Source organism: Calypte anna, chromosome Z (assembly GCF_003957555.1).
Source record: "Calypte anna isolate BGI_N300 chromosome Z, bCalAnn1_v1.p, whole genome shotgun sequence".
NCBI lineage: Eukaryota > Metazoa > Chordata > Aves > Apodiformes > Trochilidae > Calypte > Calypte anna.
Genome location: NC_044274.1, coordinates 60,395,805 through 60,420,814, shown reverse-complemented (window position 1 = coordinate 60,420,814; position 25,010 = coordinate 60,395,805). Strand labels below are relative to the sequence as shown.

Here is a 25,010-nt window from a genome sequence, read left to right as displayed (position 1 = left end):
CCTTTCAGAAAACATTTCATGTAAGCACAGAAAAAATGTTTTAGTTTTCATTCTTTAGCCTCATCCACTAGCATCTATTGTAGTTTTTATACAAAACCACATTTGTGATACAAATTACAAATGCAGGATTTTTTCAGTAAGCTGTTTCTCTCTGATGGAGTTCAGATCCAGCCATTCACTGGATTCAATATGCATTACAGACTCTCAAAAAATGCCATGATTGGGTGGCATCTTCACTGGCACAAATCTTGCACGGACACTAAGAAGTATTGAGGGCTTTGTGCCACATGGGGGCTGTCTCACACCGGGGTAAACCCATACTTCAGGCACAGCCTCTGCTACAAAGTCAAATTGGTATATTTATTATGTGCTGCTAGGAAGGGTGATGGGGATTTTACTAACATTGCAGCAGCACTTGCTTCTCCCCGGCAGGAGCACAAATAGGGGGGGCTCCAGGAGCAGCCTTGCATCCCAGACATCTGCTCAAGAGCTGATGTCTGTCACCTAAGGAAGGAAACATTGTGACAAGCTAATGATGCCTACCTTCTTACTCTTAATCCACCTGGAAGAATTGTAAATTATAATGAATGCAAATGTGTGCTCTCCTGGAAAGTAAACACTTCTGTTGGTGTTCTCCCTGAACCTCTCTAGAAGTGAGCCTCAACAGTGCACAGCAGAGGGGAATCAGTGCTGGCCCTAACCTGGATGTGGCTATGATGTAATTTTCCCAGCCTTGAAAATTTATACAGATTTGAATGCAGAACAGGACATGATGTGTAATTATTTTGGCTTCACTGGTAAGTTTGTCGCCTAGACTGGGACTAACCTGCTTTAAACTGAACACCCAGGGGGCTTTGAAATGCAAAAGACTGTGCTTTTCCAGGCTAGAGTCTAAAACAATTCCCTTTTATAACAGCGACAATGCAAAGTGACTTGGGAAGGCAGAAGAGAGATAAAAGCCCTTTAATAAGCAGTGTTCCCCCGCCCACGGTGTCCTTTTGTAGGCTTCTGGGCTTGGTTTCCAGCTGGCAATTCAACTGGCTGGACAGCCAGCTCCACAGGGATCCCTTGATCCCTATGTGAACTCCATCCCCTCCCAGGGCTGGCTGCCTGTCTGTCCTCTTTCCATCTGGGAGACTCCCAGGCTGTCCTGAGCTTGCTCTGCCTGTCCCATACTGCAAGGTTCTCCTACCCCCAATTCCCCAGCAGGCTCAACTGGCCATGGAAAATGAGCCATTGACTACCTGGCTACCAGCCCTACCTGCCCTAATGCAACCCTGCAGCCCCAGGACAGGGCAGGACCCACAACACATGAACAACCAGGCTCCTAACAAATATAGGACAAATAGGATGTTGTTCTCAGATGCACAACTGTATGTGGTACCAAAGCTCTTCAAGTGCTGGGAGAAATCTCATTCTACAGGTCAACAACTATTTCAGTAACAAGATGTGTTGTCATTCATGCAGAGGTACCTGATTTCCACAGTTACTTTCATAGCTTGCAAATTAGTAGCTTTTCAATCACTCATTTGCTAGATTCCCAGCATTTTTGCAAAGTAGCTGAACTCAGGGTTCCAAAAACTACTCCTAGTGGGACAGCTGTTAAAACACTCCCAGCAGGTTTATAAAGGCTGATTACCATGAGATGGGTCAGCCTCACCTTTCAGGTGTAGTCCAAAGGGCACTAACACACCTTTTCAGCACATCACGGCACACCACTCATACATGGCATCACAAGTTCATCACAAGTTCATCACAAGTTCATCACAAGTTTCATTTCATAGCCCTTGCCCCCAGAGAGAAAGGAATAGAGTCTAGGAGGTCTACACAACTACAGATGTCCTCCCTTTCACACCTAGTCCTGGTACATTGAAAGAGTGGAGATTACATACACTTGGACACAAATATCTGTGTGTCAGAACTTTGTTCTCATTTTTATATCCCTTTGCTTTATGCTGCTAAGGAAGACACAAATGTAGTCAAGTAATCAAGTTTTGTCATTGGAGAAGAAAAAAGGCAGGCCTTTGTCTTTCAAAGGGAGGACGAAAATTGCCCTCTGGGTCCAGACCCTTCCTTGGTATGCAGTGCATGCACTTTACCAACCCATCTGAGTCAGACACCAATCTACACTCAAGCCACACTGTGGGAAAGCAGCTCTTCTCCCCAGTACAGTTACTGAGGCTGTGTCTCCTCTGACCTGCAGGATTTACAAAGACATTCAGTCTGTTCTGAGTACAAGGCAGCCCCTGTGGACACAGCCACTTTCATCCCAGGTAAGATGTGCTGCCATTCCACCAAGCTGGCCTTAATGGAACATTTTTATGAAGACCTAGCTGACCATACTCCAAGTGGTGGCAAATATTCAGATAATTCTTCTTTAGGCTGAATGTAAAGGCCTGCTGAAAAGAGGGTATCTATGGCAGAACTCTTTCCCTACATAACCTCTGCTGCTCCCAGCCTTACTTCTCCCCCAAGCTCTCAAGAGGGGAAGAATGGTGCAGAGGTATTCAAGAAGAGGTAAGAGACCATAGTGTCCATGATCCAGCAGGAGAGGGACACAACAAACAAGCAAGGAGGCACAGTCAAACGGGGCAAGGTTGCCTGCATTTGAGCATATCCTGAGACAGGTAGACCCTCAAGTAGAATATTCAAAATGTATGCCAAAAAAAAAGCATTGGAGTGATAAGAGCATCTCCCCAAGCAGCTTATTTGTCCTTTCTGGAAAGTGCAACCTTCCCTGTCCCATCCACCATCTCACCCTCATCAGGCTAAACCTGATGCCCTCTCTCCTGGGCTTTTCTTCCACAATGTGGCATGCTTGGAATGTGGCTGCTCCCTGTGAATCCAGTAAGAAGTAACCACGGATCAGCTGTCCATCACACGCACATACCTCCAGGTACCAGACTGTCTTTGGTATCCTGGCAGACAAGGGCACAAGCCAATGGAGCCCAATATGCTGCTCACTATAGGTGACCACCACAGGAGATGGGGGAAGTTCAAATACCACCACAAGGAGCACAAGCCTAAAGCTGCCACTTGGCAGCAGGCGTCACCACTTTGGAAGTGCATCATGAAAGAGCAATCAGTATACAGCCTGCAGACTCAGGGAATCCCTTCCTATGAGGGGCTGAGGCTTCTCTCTCCCAACAGCATGGGTCAGGAAAAAGTATTCAGAGAACAGCTGTACAAAGCACAGCACATACAGATCCTTTCTCTGATCCACTACCAGAGTTCAAGCCTCAAGGGACTTCCTGAACTAGGGAACTGCCATCTGAACAAGCACAGTTCATAAACCAACTCCTACCTGTAACTCCATGCTTTATGAACCCCTTAATTTTTTCTGGGCTTGTCAGCTTTTGGAGCAGTGAGCTCAGCATATGAACTGCAGAAACATTCATATCCACCACTAACGGTCTGCTCCCTGGTCTCCAGAATCCCCTTCACCACACAAATCAAGAAGAATTGCTTCCTACTTCTCTTTTCCACCCTCTTCACTATTTTATATATATAGTTCATTTGCCTTTTTTCCCAGAATGACTGAGGACTAACCTATAAAGCATTTCATCACATGAAATCAATTTCACATTTTTATTGATATACTTTAACTATCCTTTTCTGTATCATCTAGTTCTACCATGCCTTTTGACTTCTGCAAGCTGTATTTCAGATCTGAGTGGAGCAGGTGTTAAAAAGATTAAGCAGGTGTCAGGAACAGAAGAATTGCTACTAAAGACTAGCTAAGCTGAGAAGAGGTGAAAAGACAGAAGAATTGATAGTAAGCAGTGCAAGCACTTTCATCTCATTTTGCCAGCACTTTGAGAGCTGGGTCCCACCCCACATCCCTCAGTCACCAGCTGCCTGCTTACAGATACTGCTCTGTGACAAAGACAAGTTCTTCAGCCTCCAGCTTCAACAGATCGTGATCAAGGGGGGAGAATGGACTCAGTCAAGAAAAACAAGGTAGTGGTTAATTTTAGGACTGTCTCTGAACAGCACCAGTGGTGAAGGAGCTGAATAAACAAAGTCAAGAAGGGCAGCGATCTGTGCTAGGTTGTTTAAGCACAGTCAGTTAACTTTCATCCTTCACAAATGTATATTGGAAAAGTGGCACTGCAATAACACCATCAATTAACTTTTAATTAAAGGCTGAACTTTTGCCTTTCATCTGTTTGCCCTGATTCCACAGAGCTCATAATCTCATACTGAAGTTAATCCACATTAGTGCATGCCTAATTTTTCTGAAGCAATAAACATCAGTCAGCCAGTTTCTCCCTCTCATCAGATCCCTAAGTCACCAAAACCCATAAACATGGGATTTGATTCTGAAAGGGAAGTTTTTCCAGAATGAGTGCTTGAAGCTTAAGAGCTTCATTGCCTGATAAACATGTCTCTGTTCTTTCACAAAGGAAAATGTAAAGGAAAACATATTCTCCTTTAACTGAAGACATGCCAGTAAAGCACCTCTCAGTTTTGCCCTCTGTATCTACTAACTGCTTTTTTATTTGCAACTTTTCCTAGAGATAAACATCTGAACAACACAGAACCTGCAGATTATACAAGCAATGCAACTGAGATACAAAATGAAGGAAGGTGTTAAAAAACTACAGACAGCAATGTAAGATATGTAAGTACACACATCCCAAGAATCACCTGCCAGGGGATCTGGCATCTGGCCCATCATTTTGTAATTTGGGCAGCAGCTATAACTGAATATCACCTGTGTGATCTAGCTCCCTAGAAAGCCCGGCACTCCTCCAGCCTCTAAATGTGCTCTCTAAAGCCAGCTTGCCTCGGCAGAGCTCACCTGCTGGATGGGAATGACGAGGAAGGCCCCCCCACCTGCACATTCTGTCACCACTGCAATGAAGTGGGGGTTCACAGCACAGAAGTGGTTGTCATGGACGTTGCGGGTGATGGGCACGCAGTCGTAGCATTTCTCCTTGCTGGCAGCTTTCCCATACACGTGCCGGAATTTGGAGCTGCGGTACTGTGGGTGCCACGACATCTGCAAAGGGAGAAACACAATAACCTGTGACAAAAGGACCAGCCACCCCAGCAAGACCACTCCTACACTTTCCCCACCCCTTCCCCAGCAGAGGCTCACCCACCTCTGATTTTCAGTCCTTGCATCAACCTGCAGACTGCTGGGAACTTTTTGGAAGAAAACAGACAGATGAGCAATCCTGAATATTTATCTCTAACCTGAGTGAGCTAAGGACCTTGAGGCCTAGATGCAATGTTACTGAAAGATCAACTATGTGCAAAAGATAAGGGAGCTGGCACTAGAAAAGATGAATAACAGGCTGGGAAATCATCTCATACACAACACATAAACAGTTGTATTGAACCCGTTAGATAGTGCACTGTGGCATATGAAAAACATGTTGTACCAATCAGCAAAATGCTTGTATTATGTTATCAGCCTTGACTGTGTATAAAAGGGCTACTCCTGCTCTCAATAAATGGCAATACTTGAATTACACTAATCTGTGTGTTGTCCACTGTTCTCCCGCAGCAGCCAGCAAGCAGCAGCAAAGACAGCTGCCTCCATCACCAGCCAGCTGGGATGTGCAGGCACCAGGAATCCCTACCACTGGTGCAGGGCCACATGGCAGCAAGTTCAAAGAGGAGAATCCTGGTAGCACAGAGCCCAGGAAACAAAACATAGAACATCTTGGGTGAGGAAATCCTGAAAGGTGGCAATTGAACAAGCCAGTCTGGATGCATGCTTTGTTTAGCCCTCAGGTGGTTTAGGACCAAAAATGAATCTAAAGGTTCCTTATACAAAGGGAAAAAAGCTTTTCCTGGGAAAAGGCACATGCTGGGTGTGGTAAGAAGATCCTAGTGCCCCACTGAAGAAAAAGAGATGCAGATCAGGCAAGGAGGTAACTGGTGAAAAAGCACTGCATGCTGGGAAGATGGGCAAACATTGGGAGACCCAATACTGATCTCTTTAACATGTCTTTGGTGAAAAGTATTATCAGTGATGCTGGATCAATGACACTCCAGTATGAGAGGAGATCCCAACCAAGGCCACTCATATATATGAGTAAGTGTCTGAAGTAAGCAGTCATTCAATGGCAGGAAGCCAAGTGCATCATCACCTGACAAGCAGGGTTCTAAGCAATTCTAAACCAAAATGTCCTGGCCTCTTACAATACTAGTTACAATACTGCATCCTCCTGGAATTAACTATTAAATGCTAGGAATCTGTATTGCTTGATCCTAGGCAGTAAAGCTGGAGATTTACAAGCACCCATCAAGGCAAAGATCCACAAATCTCACATACCACATCACACTGGCATATTTGGGCTGTGAATAGTGCTAGGACACAAGTTCTGTCCTATTTCCTGCCTCTCTCCAACCTACTGGACAGCTCAGAGACAACCCCACCTTGGACAAATATACATGCCTGTAAAAAATCGGTCCTGGCAGATCACCAGTCCCTTTCACAGTCATTTTAATGCTCAATTTTCTCTTGACATGTTTTATGTTTGCTAACCCTGCACTTGTCCATATTCTCAGCTGATTGGATTTCCTGTGCAGAAAGTATTAGATGCAAAGACTCTGTGATACAGTAAAGCCCAAACAAAAACAAAGAAATGCAGGTTACTTGCAAAATAAAGCAGTAGTCCTGGGAAGCTGGTTAGGTTCACTCGTAATGAGAAAAAAACAAAAATCCCAGTATTGTCTGGATGCAGCAGTTTCTTTTTACAGCAGAAACATTATCTTTCAAAAGGAAATCAATTTTCTGGCTCTAAGGACCTTCTAGCTAATCTGCTGTTGAGGCGGGAAAGACTGTGTGTAGTCTGGAGGTTCAGGGCTCTTCTGCAGAAAGGACACATGAAAGATACTATCAAAGCAACATTCCTATGGAGTGCATGAACACACAGTAAGATACTGACATCCCATGTAGACTACCTGTAAAATGTTAACATAGAATAAGGAATAAAGGACACAAAATTAATTAAATGCCCATGTTTTGGAAAGAACTGCTTAGGAAAGATAGCTCTCTCCCCTTTCACTGTATAGAATTAAAGTTCAGCTGCCACATGAATGGACTTCAAAGCACCTACTGTTTGGAAAACAGAGCAAGATATGACTGGGAATGTCATAAAACTGGATAAAACAATCTTGGCAAAATTGTGTCCCTCTTGACAGCAGAAAGCTCAGTAGTAAAATAAGAAAAGCTTGGATAAAATATAGCACAAAACAGCCTGAACTGCTTTTGTGACTTGATTAGACAAAGCCACATCCTCCTTGATTTAGTGATCAGAATAGTCCTGCTCTGAACAGGAGGATGAACTGGAGAAAACTAAGGGCATGGAGTGAAACCAAACCATAGTGAAACCCCAAAATTTACAACTGAAAAAGCCTGAACCGTAAAATGCATGTATAGCCTGTCTGCTACAAGCCATCCAGTGGACAAAATGTAGTTCCTCAGCCTGAGACAATCTTCCAACTAGCCATTAGTGAGACCAGCACAGCCAGGGCTCTGACAGATCTCATCTATTAGACAGTGCAAGCCATGGTGTATGCAAGGAGATCCTCGTGCAGGAAAGAAGTCACCATTCCTACATTCTCCATCTGAGTTCTCAACACACCAAATGCTGTGCAATGTGTAAATACAGACCAAATACCAGATGCACAGCCAGGTGTAAAGGACTACAGAAACACTTTTGCCCCAGGCAGGTGCTCTGTAGGGTCTGCCTTCACACAGCTTGCCCAAATCTGTCCTTCCGCTGCTGTCAGATAAATTTAGGAACCAGTTACAGACCCTTGATAGCTCTTTTCCTTCAGCAGTCCTGGTCCAGCCTCTGTTCAGCTCCTGTGCTTGCATAGCAGGGCAGAAAGGGCCTCACTCTACAGTACCTTTCTGCAAGTATGTTTTTTCTGTAAAACACAAAGTTTTCCAGTCACTTCTCCTCCTTCCTCTATCTTCCTAGAAGGGACAGATTGGGTTTTCCATTCCTCATCAGGTACTTCAAACAATCTCCTTTTTTCTCTGCTAGACACAAAGCCATACTTGCTCCTACTTGCCCCTGAAAGAAATAATTTGAGTGAGTGCCATGTCCACTCCTCAGGGCTGAAGGTGAAGCAGAAGGCCAGAGGGCCAGAGGGAAGAAAGGCATCTCCTTCCTCTCAACAAGGAGAGCAGAAAGCCCCACGACAAAGGCAGAGCTGCATGAAAAATACTCATGGCCAAGCAGGGGAAGGAAATATGGTTTCCACAGAATCTCCCATCTAGGGCTCAGAGAACCCATTCTGGTGCAGCGGACAACAAAATCTAGACTGGTCTCCTTAAACAAGCAGCTCTGCAAATGATGTGTGGGAGATAAGGGTCTCCTCAGATTACAAGTGTAAGGAGATGCCAGTTCTTGATGGACGTACCTGTTTCCAGAAGGGGCTGTGGTTTGGCCTGCAGTGCCATGATGTATCTTCATTGCAGAAGTGCAGGATGTCACTGCTGTGTTGAAACAAATGGAGAGACAAAACACTTCCCTACAGGGCAACATGTGAGCAGCTCCTGAGTGCCTGTTTCAGCAGAACAACATAATGTTATCTGCTGCACTCCTGTACCAGGCAGAGACAAGCCTTCTTTCCTCTTTTATTCTCCACAACCTAAAGACTGTCAGCTACTCAAAGCAGCTCAAAAAGCCAAAGCCCATCTGAAGATGAGTCTGACAAGGAATGAAAAGGGCAACACAAAACGTTCCTACAGGTACCACAGCAGTAAAAGGACAAAGATGGAAACCATTGGCCTGTGTAGCATCCCAAAAAGAATATTTGTCTCAAAGCAGCCACCCTGTGGCCACTGTGCTCAGGTGGAGGCCTCATTCAATAGCCATCTGGACTCTGTTGTCTCAAGAAGAGACCCCCATTTGGGTAACCACCCTGATAAACAGGGCCCTATTCTCACAAGGACAGCCCCTCGTCTAGTGGCCATCCCGGTAAGGTGAACCTGGCAAGGGGAGCTCTGTTTGATGGCCACCCTGACAGGCAGGACACTGTCCTTATTCCGTAAGGGACAGGGGCAGGCACCTTGCACCCTGCGGAGGCAGAGTGACATCTTGTGTGTGCCCCGGGTAAGGCCACTGGAGAGGGCACATGTGCAGAAATAAGGGTTATTGCTGTGACATCCCAACTGGAGGGGTCCAAGTGAACACCTGGCTTTGCAAGATATGCCAAAGCCCCCCCCCCAAAATGGTGGGGTCAGGCAGCATAAAAGAGGCACACTCGAAGGATGTGCAGGATGATGCAGGATGTGCACCCACCATCCACCGACCTGAACTTCCTACCAAGATCATTGCTGGATCCAAGGGTGGTGATAACTTTCCTGTGTCTTCTTTATATCTCTTTCTCTCTCTCTCTTTCTCCTTCTCTCTCTGTGTCTCTGTTTCTAACTTTATCTCAGCACATGAGAGTAACATAGTTTCTAACTTTGTTAAGTTTTACTACCCATTGCTTTGTTAAGTTTTGTTAGTTGTAACCTGTTCTTTTGACAACTTCCTTAAGTTTTGCTAAATTGTAATCCATTGCTTTGAATTTTTCATACAAGCCTCCTGGGTAATAACCTTACTCCTGAGTACCGCACAGAGAATTTCCAAACTCAGTCTCGCCGAATGGGTTGTTAAAAGAGATTAATTAGAGGAGGAGAAGGATTGGGCCCAGCCACACCCAGGCTCCTCTCTGAGGGAGTTTAGAAAGCAAGGGGGTCCAGTCCGAATCTCCCTGGGTCGACCCCCACTCTGGGGAACCCTACCTGTGACCATTCTGTGGGATATAGAGATATGCCCACTCCACGAGACATAATATTTTGTTTGACCTCAACATCTGGGGAGTCGTGCTCACTCTGTGAGATTTCACAGTGCTGTACCCACCTTGTGGGTCTGCTAAGGAATGGGCAAGAGCCTTCGTGACAAAGGACCCAAAAAAGGCTGAGGCACCGAATGCCTTCTTTTCACCTCAGCCTTTACTGCTAAGATGGTCCTTAAGGTCTCCAGGGCCCCTGAGACCTGTGGAAAGCCCAAGGCAAGCAAGACTTGTGTCCTGGTTTGGGCCAGGGTGGGGGTTTAATCGCCGGGCCAGTGTTAAACCGTGACAACTTGAATGTAGTTTCTCTCAGTATTAGCAAGGCTTTTAACACTGTCTCCCATAACAGCCTCATAGAAAAAATGGGTCAAGTACAGACAATATAAAAGGAGACACTGAGGTGGGCTGTAAACTGGCTGAAGTCCTGGGCTCAAAGGCATGCTACAGGCTGCACGGAGGCCAGTCTCCAGTGGTGTGCCCCAGGAGTGAGCACTGGGGGCGTGCTGCTTAATATTTTCATTAATGATCTGGATGATGGGGCAGAGTGTACCCTCAGCAAGCTTGCAAATGATGCAGAACAGGTAGGAGCACAACAGAACTTTGTGCTGCCAACCAGAGGGAACTCAACAGACTGGAGAAATGGGGCCACAGGAATGTATCTATGTATCTATGGAAGAAGAACCCCATGCACCAGTATATGATATGTGCCAGCTGTCTGGAAAGCAGCTTTACAGAAAACATCTTGTGGATCCAGATGGTCAACAAGATGAACATTAGCTTCCAGCAACGTACCTTTCCAGCAAAGAAAGCCAGTGGCCTCCTGAGCTGCCTTAGGAGGATTGTTGCCAACTGGCTGAGGGAAGTGATCCTTTCCCTCTTCTTGGGATTGGGTGTGGCACATCTGAAATGCCAGGACAAGTTCTGGGCTCTCCAGTACAACAAAGATATGGCTATCCTGGTCGAGGTGCATGACAACAGTGAAGTGAATGGAGCATCGTTCATGTGAAAAGAGGGTGAGAGAGATGGGACTGATCATCAGGAGGAAAGCAGGCTCAGGAGGATCTTATCAATATGTAAAATACCTCAGGAGGGGGACTAAAGAAGACTAAGCCAGACTCCTCTTGGTGGTATGCAGGAACAGGACAAAATACAATAGGCCCAAACTGAAATGCAGAAAACTTAATTTAAAAACATGGAAACACTTTTTTTTCATTATTTTTTTTCACAGGTTAACCAAAGAGGTTGTGGAGTCTCTGTTCTTAGAGATACTTAAAATCTGACCAGCCATGATCCTGGGCAACTTGCTTTAGATGACCCTGCTCTGAGCAGAAGAGTTGGATCACTATTCTGTGATTCTATGATTTGAAGGCCTTGGATGTCAGTCACATGTATCTTGTACTGCCCTCAAAATGCCCCTGGCGGCATACAAAGATAGACACACGGTAGTATGTGGACTTTTAACCCAATAAACCTGAACTTGGTCTTGCCGTCTCAGCTCTCTCATCTGTTCCTCTCACAGACAGTGATCACAACACATCTCTTCCCCATTCCATGAAAAGTACTGTTTGGATGGACAGCCACTTTCAAAACTGTGTAGAGAGTAACTGGAATTACTGGGATTGGGGTAAGAAAGTCAGGGGATGTACACCAGCATTTCCTCGAAAAGATAGGACTGGTTTTTATTTTAAAAACACCTTGCACCTCCAAAAAGAAGGCCTATTTGTGCATTTTATAGCACTCCAAAATTAAATGTTTTGCTTTTCCTGGTTGTTTTTTAGGAATGAGTGTTAGCTTGCTCCCTGCACTGCAGGGCTGGCCCCAGTGTACAGAGAGTCCCTCCTTGCACAGCCATGTCTGATCACAGTGAGGCAGCATGGGCAAAGCCCAAGGTCCCATAAATACTGGGTGTGGAGCACCAAGTAAGGTTTGAAATAACAGCTCAGGGATCCCCAGCTCACTTCACCTGCTTGTGGGGCAGCAAGGAGACAGGGTGCCCAGAGCATAGGTGTGCAGAGCATCTGTGTACACTCGGCAGTACCCATGGGCAGCGTATCCCCATCCTGAGAGGCACCTGGAGCTAAAGTCTGGGTCCTGTGATCTGGTTAAGGAGGCAGAAGATCCCTGCTCACTTACTGCTCAGAGCTCTGGTGCCACTATCCCAGCACAGAGACTGATGCTGAGCTGACAGTATGAAAGGACCATTGGCTCTCTGACAGTATTGCACAGGGCCCTTTGTGTCCTGGGGAAAGGGAGCATAGCCTTTGCTGTCCACAAACCAGCTCCTGCCTTCCTGCCCCATCATCCTGACCTAATTCCCTGTACCACCAGCCTCTCTGTGGGGGGAGATGGAACTGGGATGGAAGGAGACACTGCAGATTGTACTAGTGTTTGTTCATATGTGTCTAACCATACAGCTGATGCCAAGAATGTGTTAAGCAGTATCCTTCCCTCACCCAGCTCTCAAAGACCAAGCCCAGGGACTTTGTGGTCATTATTCCCACATCTTCCAATAAGGATTTTTTTTTTCCAGAAGCTGTCAAGAGGTCTTAAAAGAGGATACAGAGATCCCTGCAAGCATTCCCACGTCTGCTTACCAGGCTGCAGTGGGCAATCAGCACAAGATTTTTCAGGTTGGACAGTGCTTCCTAGATAGCTTCTGTCCACTGAAATACACAATCCTAGCACTGGGAGCACTGTCATGAAATAGTAGAATCACAGAATCACAGAATGTCAGGCACTGGATGGGACCTCTGAAGATCACTGAGTCCAAGCCTCCTGCCAGAGCAGGACCAGAACTAAGGCAAGTCACTCAGAAATATGCAGTGCTGCCTATGAAATGGAATAAAATACACCCATCTCATCATGTGGAGAGCCTCAGCTGCAGAGCAGAGAAGCCTTCATGCAAACTGGTCTCAGAACATAAAAAGATCCTCATCACTTGTCCATGGTCCAGCACACAGTAAAAGGAAGCAGAGAACGTGAGATTATGGCTGCAACTTCTCTCACGTGATAAGAACAGGGGTCTTGCTACAATCCACACTCTTTGATTGTCAAAACTTTGTCTGTCCCAGTCCCTTGGAAAGCAGTAAGGATTTGGACATCTGTAGCAGCATAACAGAGTCCTGAGGGTAAACACAGAAACCTCTGGAGGTGTCTTCAGTGTGCAGCACAGAGTGCACAGGCATGCAACCAGCACATCTGTTTCTGTGTATGTACAGGTTAAGTTGCAGGTGCAGCAGATAGAGTCAACAACAGCTCATGCAAGGAAGACCAGAAGAGAATCAACCTAGAACTGATCTGTTAAGTCTGCTGCGTTGCAAGACCTTTCATTCCTTTTTTTTTTTTTAAGACAATCATATTGTCCTTGGTTCAGATGTTTGCTCTGATATTATGAGATAAAACAGCAAAGCTGTAGCAATTCTGAGCCCAGTGTTCAGAATGGGTGGGATTCTTCTACCTGGCACCTGACAAGGTTCCCAGAAAACCTCCAGAATACTTTGACAGCCTCAGACACTCCTGTTCAGCCCTTTTCTGTTTACCAAAGATGAGCATAGAAATGCATATGTGAAGTCTAAAGAGCAGACAGTTAAAGATGGAGAATCCCAGTCTCCCACATCTCTTAAGAAACACAATGGAGCAGCACTGGACTCTTTTACAAGGTTATTTATGAAAGTTAGATTTCATGACTCATGAAACCTGACTGCAATGGACCTAGCTCCTTGCCAAAGGTGTGAGGTCCTAAAAGGGCTGCGAAACCTCAGGATGTCTGCAGCACTGAGAAGCAGTCTTGGAAGAGCTATGCTGCAGCATATTTACTGCTCCCCAGGAAATGTCAGACTAAACAAACAGGCATATGCACTTCCAGCTGACTGAACATGTGCTTCACCATAGGCCAGAATGCTGCCACTTGGCCTATTGCATTCCACTTAGCCTAGGATCACAGATTCATGCACTGTGCATGAAATTTGTGAATCTCACCCTGGCCTAGTTGTGTTCTGGCACTTTCAGTCCCATCTATGACCTGCTTTGTCTTGCTCAAAAGACCTGAAAATTCACCAGGTATGAAGGCAAACTTTAAAATAAAATTTAAAAAAAAAAAAAAAAAAAAAAAAAAAAAAAAAAAAACAGAAACAAAAAAAACACACAAAAAAAACCAAACAAAAAAAAAAACCACAGACAAACAAAACAACCCAAGGAAAACAACCAAAAAAACTCAAAAGCTGAGCAGAATCAGATCATAAAAAATATGTGATATGGGCCAAACAGAGCACAAATGGGTGAGGGTCACATCATAGCTAGAAACTGGAGTGTCTTAGACAGCAATGACCTCTCAGCTCACCCAGGGAGCCACAGCCACATGGTGTGACAGTGTCACCCCAGGAAAGGAGGAGTAGCTATAAACCAGGCCTTGCCTTGTTCTCCTGTGAATTAGGCATGCACATTTCCAGCATGGCTGGAAGCACAACATCACTGCACTCAGCTGGAGCAGGGAGGAATTTAGGCTACATCAAGGTCAGATGGAAGATGGGTTTGTAACCTCACCAAGCAGCCTGGGGCAAGAAATCCCACTTAGCATGCTCAGCTCCCACGTTGCATGAGCTCCCATGTTGCATCTTCAGTGCATGAGATGCTTCTGCTTTTTCCCTGTCCCCTGGGACCAGCAAACTCCAAAGGACTCAGCACCCAGCATCTCCTATCATGTCATGCACACAAAATGAAACAGCAGATTTAGATTCCCACTGTGGGAGGGGAGAGGTGACACCAGAAAATGTGGGAGCCAGGACTGCCATACATCCTGCTGCTGGCTGCCAGGAAGAGCACTCATTTTCCCAGGTTCACAGAGCAGAACTATCAAGCAAAGAGTCTCACATCCACCAACAGAAGCCAGGGGCTAACATGCATGCCTATTTCTCAAGCCAGGAGTGTCCATTGCCATCTATACTGATTGGCTTAGTATCAAGTGACAATTTTCCTCTGATTTTATGCAAGAGGAAAGGTTGAGCAATTCCATCATTTACCAGCCTGGATGTTCTCTGTATGTCTTCTTTCCTTCCTGCTCTGAAGACGCAAGCAAGGAATCAGGTAGATTGGCTCTGTGATGAAATACCCATGGCACAAGCTGTCTGTATTTCCAGGACAGAAACAATACACAAGGAGCAGAAAGGACAACGCTGGGCTGTGTGCTCCTGCCCCACTTCACATGCCTGGACTGAGATTTCAGTTCAGATTGGTTTTCCTATCACCAACAACATGGACACAAAAGACTTCAGCTCTGGGTACTGTACAAGACAGCTCTACATAAAGCAGTTTCCCACTCCTCACTCTGATGTCCAGATCCAATGCTGCAGGAAGAAGCCATCTGCTACCTACTCAGAACCAGGCTTGTGTAGTCTTCACAGTCATAAGGTCTTGGTTCCAATGTCTCCACTTTAAGAAACTGTAGGCCCCACTTCTGATCATAGACAGGTGTGCTTCTTCCTGCATCTTATTTCTTGCTGAATCTCAGTAGAGGAACAGCTGCAGAAGAGGCTGCTCCACAAGTTTCTGCTCTTACTTGGCCAGCATCAGGGCATAGGTGGGGAGCAGTGCAATACACACCTCAGATCAGCAAGGTCAGTATTTCTTACACCTCCTGCAGAAGACATTTGTCACCTGGATGTGGTACACCAGTAAGACTCAACATACAAGCACTTGCACTGGGGCTGCATGTAGCAGTTGACTAAACAAGCAAGCCAACCAAATCACAGGTCCACCCAGCAAGACTGAAACAGTTTTTGCAAAGACAAATACACCACATCATTGCATTTACACTGAATAATGCTACTAATGCTCCTCCTACAGGGAAAAGATCACTCCCCAAGACCCAGTACTGCAGGCCACATGCTCCAAACAACCTACATCTGCAGTTAGGCAGCAGCAAAACAATAGGCACAAAAAAAAAAAAAAAAAAAAAAAAGTGTGCAGAACAACTTCTTATTCCAGATGGCTTTAAGACTTTTACCTTCACATCAACCCACAAGCATTCCTCATTCATTTTCCTAGGCTTATGCAGACAAAAAGGCTGCAATCCTGATAGGAGCACAGTGACTGCAAAACAAGCAAGCAGAAGGAAGGTTGCACTAGTGTGCACTTTTCTAGTTACAATCAACCAGTGCTGGGTTTCAACTTCTGATCCCATGTGTCCATGGGATCCCTTCAGCTTTCATGGCAATGAAAAAGGCTTTGTTAGAAACAGCAGAGTGGGCAAATGTGTCCCTCTTGCTAAACCAAGTATTGTAACAAGGTACAGTTTTCTGCAAGAAGTACACACTCATCCTGTGAGGGTTTTGGAAGATTGGACAGACTCCCTCACATTAACACAGACCAGACTTGGGCATGAGCATTCAGCCCATTGGAGCATGCTCTTGTCCACAGAATCACAGAATCATCCAGGTTGGAAAGGACCTCTGAGGTCAACAAGTCCAGCCTTTGATCCAGCCATCATTTGTTCTATCCAGCACAAATATTATTCTCAGATGATCTCACGGATTCAAAGAATCACAGAATTGTCACTATTGGAAAAGACCTTTAAGACCACCACGTCTATCCATCAACAGTCCCCCCCTCATAAAATAAATAAGATATATTTATTAATATCTGTATCACCATGCCCACTACAGCATGTCTCAAAGGGCCTCATCTACATGGCTTTTAAATACTTCAGGCACAGTGATTCCACCACCTTCCTGAGCAGTCCATTGCAACACTTAATTACTCTCTCAGTAATTAAATTCTTCCTTGGATCTAGTCTAAACCTACCCTGGTGCAACTTCAGGCCACCTTCCCTAGTCCTGTCATCATTCACTTGAGAGAAGAGGGCAACACCCACCTCCTACAGCCTCCCTTCAGGTATTTGTGGAGAGCAATAAGGTCTCCTCTTAGCCTCCCCTCCTCCAAATTAAACATTCCCAATTCTCTCAGACTCTCCTTATAGGATTTGTTCTCCAAACTCTGCACCACCCAGTCTCTGAATTCACTTCAGAAACAAAATGTCTTTCCTGTAGTGAGGTGCCCATCACCAGAGCAGCACAGTCAGCTCTTCACACCTCACCCTGCTCTCATCCTCCACTTTTCCCTTTCATCATAAGGTACAGTTTTATCACAGATGTTGGTGAACAATCCTCTAGCTCAGAGCAAGGCAACTCCCAGTGACAACTCAGAATGGCTGCAGCTTTCTGTAGGTGTGCAAACCCCAGGAGGGAAACTCTCTCACTCTCCCAGTGCTCTGAACCACCTTCTTTTGGTTGACCCATCTCCAGAGACTTCTCCCTGTGGCTCTCCATGCATGGCTGGGAGAACCAGAAGTATTTTCAGAGAAACCCACTTCCTGATCCCAGAAAGGACTCACCAGTAGCCTGGAGGAAGCCTGCCCTGTTCTCATAACGAGAAGGTCACTTATAGGTGTATTAATAAACACCAAGTCCTATGCAAGATGAGGCAGATGGAGAGGCAGTCCCTGGGTTTGTAGCCTGTGAAGAAACTAGAAGAGACCCCTCAAAACACCGAAGAATTACTGTGCTGCCAGACCATTGCAAAAGCAGGTAAAGGCTTTGCAAAGGCACCCCTTTGCTCCACTGGTTTGTGACAATTCTCATCCTTTTGCTTCCCTATGATTAAGGTCTCTATCACAAAGGTAAATGCTCCTCTTTCCTGTCCTTTCCTGCTCAATGACACCTGATCTATAACAAGCTCTTCCCAACAGAATGTATGCCAATAAATCAAAGACAAGCCTTCATACAGCCATCCCAGCTTTGTGTTGGAAAGGTCATGCTGTCCTTTCTTATTTTAAACATTTCTTGTCTCTGGTTGTGAAAGGTTTTGCATAAGGCTGTACAAAATACACTGTTGTTGCTGTGGGGGAAATATTGCTAAGAACTGACCATGGAGGTGAGTATTTAACAGATTATCTTGTTCTCAGCAATGCCAACAGCAGGTCTGCATGGACCATCTCCCAGTCCTCTGGTACCAAGACAGCTGCTTGCTAGTGCACCAGGAACATGAAGGTGTCCTAACACATCTCCAGCATTTCAACTCCTTTCTTAATGGAAAGGTAAAGCTTTTCCATTGCCCAGAGAAGGCAGAAAGTTCAAACATGAGCTACAACTCTCTTTTGGCTCAGGAAGTAGTTTCAAGCACAAATGAAGGAGTGAAAAAAGAAGGTAAGTCTTTGCAGGGGGCATATGAAAATATTCAAGAGCACTATACTGAAAGGAAGAGAGGTTAAAGTTGCAGGCACACAAAGAAAAGAGAAAGGGGATAAATTTAGATAGATTTTAGTTGTAGCATTACAACTAAGGGGATGACAAACAATTTCTAAATGGCACAAAAGATACTAATTTTTTTCTCAAACACAACAGGACTGTTGTGGTTCGTCTCCTGCAAATTCATAACGGTCCACCTCAAAATGCAAGAAAGCAAGCAAAAGCAGCATCAGACCTGCATGAATGAACCAGGACATCCTGATAAAACTCAACAATAAAAGAGGATATATGGAGCAGGTGTAAGCAGGCACCTGGGAGGAATATAGAGACAGCGACCAAAGACACAGGGCTGGGATTAGGAAAGCTAAATCCCACCAAGAGCTGAATCTGGTGAGGGATGTGAAGGGTAACAAGAAAGGTTTCTACTGGTACGTTGTCAGCAAAAGGATGACTTGGGAAAATGTAGGCCTGCTGAGGAATAGGAATAGGGACTTAGTGAGAAAGGACACCTGAAAGGCTGAGGCACTGAATGCCTCCTTCACCTCAGTCTTTACTACTGAGATCAGCATTCAGGTACCCCATGCCCCTGAGACCTGTGGGAAGTCCAAGGCAAGGAAGCTTAACCCTCGGTAGAGTAGCATTATGTCAGGGAACATTTAAACAGGACATGTATAAGGCCCTGATGGGATTCATCCACAGGAGGTGAAGAAGCTGACCCATGTTGTTACAAGGTTTTCTCTAAAAGGTCATGGAAATTGGGGGGATGTTCTTGAGAAGTGGAAGAAAGCAAATGTCACCCTTACCTTCAGAAAAGGCAAGATGAGGATCTGGGGAACCACAGGATCTTCATTCAGCCTGAGCTTGATCAAGCAGTTAAACATAAGTAATTCTTTCACTGCGAGGGTGGTCAGACTCAAAGAGGTTGCTGAGAGGGGCTGTGGAGACTCCAACCTTAGATGTACTAAAAATTCAAGCAGACAATGCTCTGAGGAACCTGCTGTACATGAACCTGCTTTCAGCTAGAAGCTGGACTTGATGATGTCCCAAGGAACCTTCACCCTCAGCCATGCTATGACCCTGTGTGATATATACAGTGATTTCTATAGAGAGAATCCTGAGCAGTAACAGTGAAAACAGACTAGAGCTTTCTGTGGGCATTCAACCTGAAGGACATGGGAGATGTTCCCCTTACACAACACTGCCTGCCAGGAACCCATCAGACAGAGCCACACCCGGGGGAAGGAAAACGAGCAGCAACTCAGCCTGGTGACTTAAAGCAACAAAAATAGCTGGACTACAGCGTGCACTCCCTCATTTAAATCCAACCACATGAGGAAAGCAAGAAAGCAAGATTCTAAGTTTGCAGGGGAGACTGGAGAAAGGAAAATTACATCAAAGAAGTGAAAAATAGTACAAAGTTAGCAGATATATAGATAGAATTGAGATAGTAAAGTCAGCACAGCCTTCTTAAACCCTTGCCAGGCCTCGCAAACCAAACTGTAATAAGAAGAGCCAAAATCTTGTGACACGATGTACTCAGTTTCCAATATTAACATGGTTCCTCACCACAGTGATAAGACAGCATGAGGCTAGCAAGAAGTTCCTCAAATGGACAAGTGGTTTGTGAAAAATAAGAAATACATACTTTTTGAGCGGAACAGGAGGATAAACTCATTAAATTGAGTCACATCATCACAAATCTTGGGAGTCCAACTTTTTTCCTATTCTTCCTTCATTTCTCTGAATCCTTCCTGAAGGACTGTTTTCTGAAATTGTCCAGAAATGGACAAAATGAAACTTATCCAACACTCATCTGCCTTTACAATTACAAACCTTTTCCCTGCTTTCAAAATTAAATCTCCTTTTGTGCAGCAGATGTTCCCTTGCTTCTTAATCTGTTTAAACAGATCACAGGAAAAAGACTATTTCCTTCTTGCTGCAGGAAGCTCTGCTCCATAGTTGACATGGATCTTTCCAGTCTTCTCCAGTTTTTACCTAATTCTTCTACCGTGAGACATATTTTCTCATTAGCTGATGAATTTAGCCTCCTCACCGCCACTCTGTTTGGCTGGTCTGTATTTTTCCAGATCAGTTGCACATAGAACTGGAATACATCTATTGTATTAAGATGGACAAATAGATCCTTCCTTTGTAATTTACCAGATACTGTCTTGTTCATATTTATCATTTCCTTGTTAAAGTATGTCCCTGGGTTGTGCTCTGCCTGGAATGAAGCAGCCCCTGGACTCTTTTCTGCAGAACTGCCCTGGGTCTGACAGCACTCCATCATCTGAAGACCTGAACTTCTCCCTGCTGAATGCATCCTTATTTCCCCATGCTGTTTCTCCAGCTCACCATGGCAATTTCAAACCAGAGCCCTGTGCTGCACACTTCCTGCTCCTCCTGTTTCCTGTTTATTATTTATTCCTTTGTCCTGTTTTCTTATAAAAATACCAAACAGCATCAGATGGTAGGAAGAAGCCTGCAAAATTCTTCTTATAAATCCTCATGTTTTGATAATTAACTCTCACAGAAGCTCTCCTGTATAGTTATCTCACCAGATTTATACGTACCTTACCATAGAGAGGTGTATGTAATACATAATTCTTTATCTTAATTGCATGGGACAGCACTGAACATTTTCCTGAAATCAAGATAAACGACATCTCCTGCTTCTCCATATCCACTGGGCTTTGTAACGGGAAATCAGAGTGCTGACATGATTGGTTTTGCCATGCTTCATCTCATTATTTCTTACACAAGTTTCACTTTTTCATGTTGTGCTGATAGTCTCCTTATGGAAAGTCCCAAGCTTCACTCTGTGTTGAGCTCAGAAATCTCCCTCACCCTCTTCAGAGTCCTCAAAAAGAAGATGTTAATTAGGTTAATTTATAATTTTGCAGCCCACACTGACTGGGGTCCCCACACATCTGCCACGACCACTGCCCAATCTCATCTGCCTGAGAAATACAGCAATCACTGTTTACATTTACAGCTCAGCAGATAACACTATCAATCACATTTTACTTTCTTTCCTTCTTGCTTTTGCTGCAGCCATAGGTCTTAGGTTTCAAAACAGAAATTGTCTTTTCTTGCACTGGAAAGGGCTGGGGGATATCCACCAAGGCACACTCTTTGGAAAATCTATGTATGCCTGCTAATTTGATAGCTGTTGCAAGTAATCTCTCATCCTCCTGTGAGGTCCAGCATGTTTAGCTGTCGCACTTTGCCACTCATTTCCCTGCCTACCCAGACAGTGCAGTTGTTAACAGAGAAGCCACTGCCCAAGCACAGGCAATCAAACTTGTCTATGCCAGGTATTTCACTTGCCCAGACACATGGATCTGCAGCAGCCATGCTACATGCTGGCATTATGGTTCCAGCCTTCATCCAAGCAGTATTTTTCACTAATTTGAGGCTCTCAGGCTTAGGCTTTTGAGTTTGCTTTTATTTTTCTTTTACATCTACCCACATGCTTCCATCCTTAAAAAGGCAACCTTAAAGGTAAACACAGGGATGTTAGTGTTATTTACAATTTGTAAGACACACATATGAAACAGTCTCCTGCCTTTTACAAATGTTAAGATGGTGTTCCCAGACAAAATCAGAGCCCTCAGAAATTCATCATTAGCCATAAGCCTCCTGGGTTGGGTCCCAAATAAGCACAGACCACTTAGTCTCTAATCCATTTTCTCTTAAACCTGCCACACCAAATGGTGTGTTACCCTCAGAGCTTAAGCTGGACTCTCCTCCAGTTTGTGGAAGTTCTCCTAGGCACACATCCCCATATGCTTCTCAGCATTCATATTACATTTCAGCTGTGTAATAACACTATCAAGGAGAAATTATCAGTAATGAATTCCTTTGAATCCAAAGTCAAACAGACAATATGGTTATCCAGTAACCCAGAGTTTTAAATACCAGCTGTACATGTAGTCTCAAACCATACTGAAAGTTCACAGGCTATACATTTATTTTTACAAGAGTAATAAACAGTACAGATACGGTGATTTTAACCTCTTAGTTCACAGCTTGGTTCCACCTAACACAGGACAAAGAGAGGCAGTTCCCTCTTCCACAGCTGTAGACTGAGAAGCAAGATCCTGCTTACAAGACATGTTGCCTTGGATCTGAGGTGTGTCATTTTGAAGTCCCAAAGTGGACAGTCTGACCACTCGATCATGGCCTTGACCATGTCACTTGACAACCAGTTGCTAAAAGACTGTGAAGGGAGCTACAGAAAGAGACATATTTCCAGGCTGGCCCAGACAAGTGCATCTCAGTCAGTGGCCACAACTGGGAAGCACAGTCTGAGTCCGGCAAGGTCTGCTTCCTACCAGATGTGGTGCAAGCAGGAAAAGCATTTCCCATCTTTGTCAAATTTCCACTGTAATTTAAGGCTGATGCTGCAAGAAGCACATTCTGCCAGCAGACAGTGCATCAGAAGGAGATCTCTGGGAACTCAGGCACAAGCACACATGCTGCAGTTGTTTCTCATCCCCAAAAAAGAGGGCCTGGTATTTCAAAGCATTGCACCCAGAACCTTCTGTGAGGTCCTCCCACCAGAGCCAACATGCAGAAATGCAGCAGCTCCCTTCCACAGCCTTGCTGCTGGTGATAGGTGCCCCAGCATGTTCATTATACAGCAGGAATCTTCATGGGTAGGACTACAGAGTGTGCATTAATGGAGAATCCAGCATGGGCACTGTTCCTGCAGATACTTGGTTTTCAAAGGTCACGTTGGCATGCATACTGCACCTCAGGCATTTGAGCCCTGTCAGGAACACAGTTCAGTGCCACAAGAAAACTGAGTTACTGGTGAAATCTCACAAACAGGACCAGTCTAGCAAGCAGTCTTGTATGAACAACACATTAAAAAAAAAAAAATAACAATTAAAAAAAACTGTTGGTAACAGTTTGTAAACAAGAAAGCAAGAAAGGAGGTGAAGAGCCATTAGCTAAGTGATCTCGAATTCCTCGATTTGCTTTATCAGTGTCGGTATCTCAGTATTCAGGAAAAAGGCTTAATAGCAGTCCAGGCTCTCCAGTGAATCAACAAAACCACATAAGAGCCTGTACCATTTCTCACAGCCTCCAGGCTGTGCATTAGCTTTTAGCAGAGGTATCTACCACATGAATAATGCAGCACGTCTTCCAGAGTATCTATACTCCAATCAATCCACAGTAGCAAATAAAAACCTTTCAGCACGCCTTGCTGTCAGGCAGCAGGACCTTTTTACAGCTGCTCAGAGGCATATCCTTGGAAAAACAACCCTATCTGCTACCAGAGCTGAAAGCCTTTTAAGTCAGCCAGCTGGGAACCAGCCTTTTAAATCAGCCATCCTGCAATGGGCTTTGATTTTATCAATTGCCTTTCTTTGTCTTTTGTTCCTGAAAGATCCACACCCACCCTAACCGGGCTCAGATTAATGGAGCTCAGACTAAGGTTTCAGTCCACTTTTCAAAACAGACACGTGCCAACCCCCAAAAGCAGCAGCTCACAGCCTGCAGCCTCTCCAGGTGCCCTCTGCTTCCCCACCAGCCACACAGCACCCAGCCACATCCCTCTCCTGCACAGTAAAGCAGCCACCTAATCAAAGTACCCTTCCCCAACAAGGGGGTCTAAGAGCCTTCACCAAACTAAGCCCTAGATATGTGCTCAAACCTCAGAATTTTCAGAGGCAAAGCAGTTGATGGAAAGTGGTGCTTCGTCCATGTCCATCCCTAGCACCAGTTTGGACATCAGTCATCTGCAGAAGCACAGAGGTCCCTTCTCCTTGTGGGATCTGCTTCTGACACCTCATTTCAGCAGCACAACCTGCAGGCTGCTGGCTGGCAGAGGCTGGATGTGCTGCTGGTGCAGATGTACTGAGATCTTCAGAGATGGTGTGGGATGACATGACAACAGTGAGCAAGATTTCAAAAGCGATCATATTCTAGAAATGCTTTATTTTTCTTCAGAACATCCAGCTCCAAATAACACTCCAAAATACATGCAGTTCTCCAGCATGGCAAAGATACTTAAATATAGTGCCCTGGAAAGCTGGGTGGGAAAAAACACTTCTGCCTGTAGTATAGACATAGCAAAAATACAGAGGACGTGAAACAGAGGGTGAAGGAGTCACTCAAGATGGAAATTAATTTTCTCACTCATAAAACACCAAGGCCCAAACCCTTCTCTGAGCAGGCACAGAAGCTGTCGCATGTCTCCCCTTCTCCTATGTTGCCACTGAGTCAAAACTAATGCAGAGGGTTCAAGGTGGACACAGCCCCAGAAGACATGAGACAAAGGCTCCTCCACTGACACAGGCATCATCTGCTTCCACCACAAGCAGAGGGTGGTTCCACTACTTTTGCCTCCCCCAAATATCTTTATGCAAATATTGCATAAAGACCTGGCCTGTAGTTCAGACTCCAGACTCCATCAACCCATTGCAGCCCTGCAACTCACAAACATCAGCAGCAGCTGGTACCACATCATCTCAGAGCATCTTTCCAGCAAGGGGCTCCAAACCAGCCCACCAACAATACACCAAAACCCCAAACTTGGCAAAATGCACATTGTATAAATTTTGTTTACATTAGAAGATACACCACATGTTGTGAACCTCAAAATTATTTTAAGCATGTCTAACCAAGGGCAGTTTAGGGCTGCCAGGAGTGGAACAAGAGGATTCTACACAAAGCAAGGTTGACACAGCAAAAATCCAAAGGCCTTCCTGAGCTATCTTTCCAACTGCATTTGTATTCAGTCAAAGCTGAAACTATAACACACTCCCCACAGCAGGCAGCAAAGCCCAACTCATTCCAGAACAAAAACTCCCTGATTGTGACACCTGTGCACAGTATTGCTACATCCTCACCACCTGGTATTACTCCATGGCTGTGCTCTTCTGTCCCCCTGGTACAACAAGGAGAGGGACAAGGGAGCATATCTGTCTCACAGAAATAGCTCAG

At 45.0% G+C, this 25,010-nt stretch overlaps 1 protein-coding gene across 1 annotated transcript in view; it reads right to left on the bottom strand.

The window, feature by feature from the left end:
• CORO2A (coronin 2A) overlaps positions 1–25,010 on the bottom strand; it is a 52,709-nt gene that overhangs the window by 13,791 nt on the left and 13,908 nt on the right. The window contains exon 2 of the mRNA XM_030467248.1: positions 4,805–5,005. Within this exon, the coding sequence (XP_030323108.1) occupies positions 4,805–5,005 (201 nt within the window). The remainder of the gene's footprint in view (positions 1–4,804; positions 5,006–25,010) is intronic.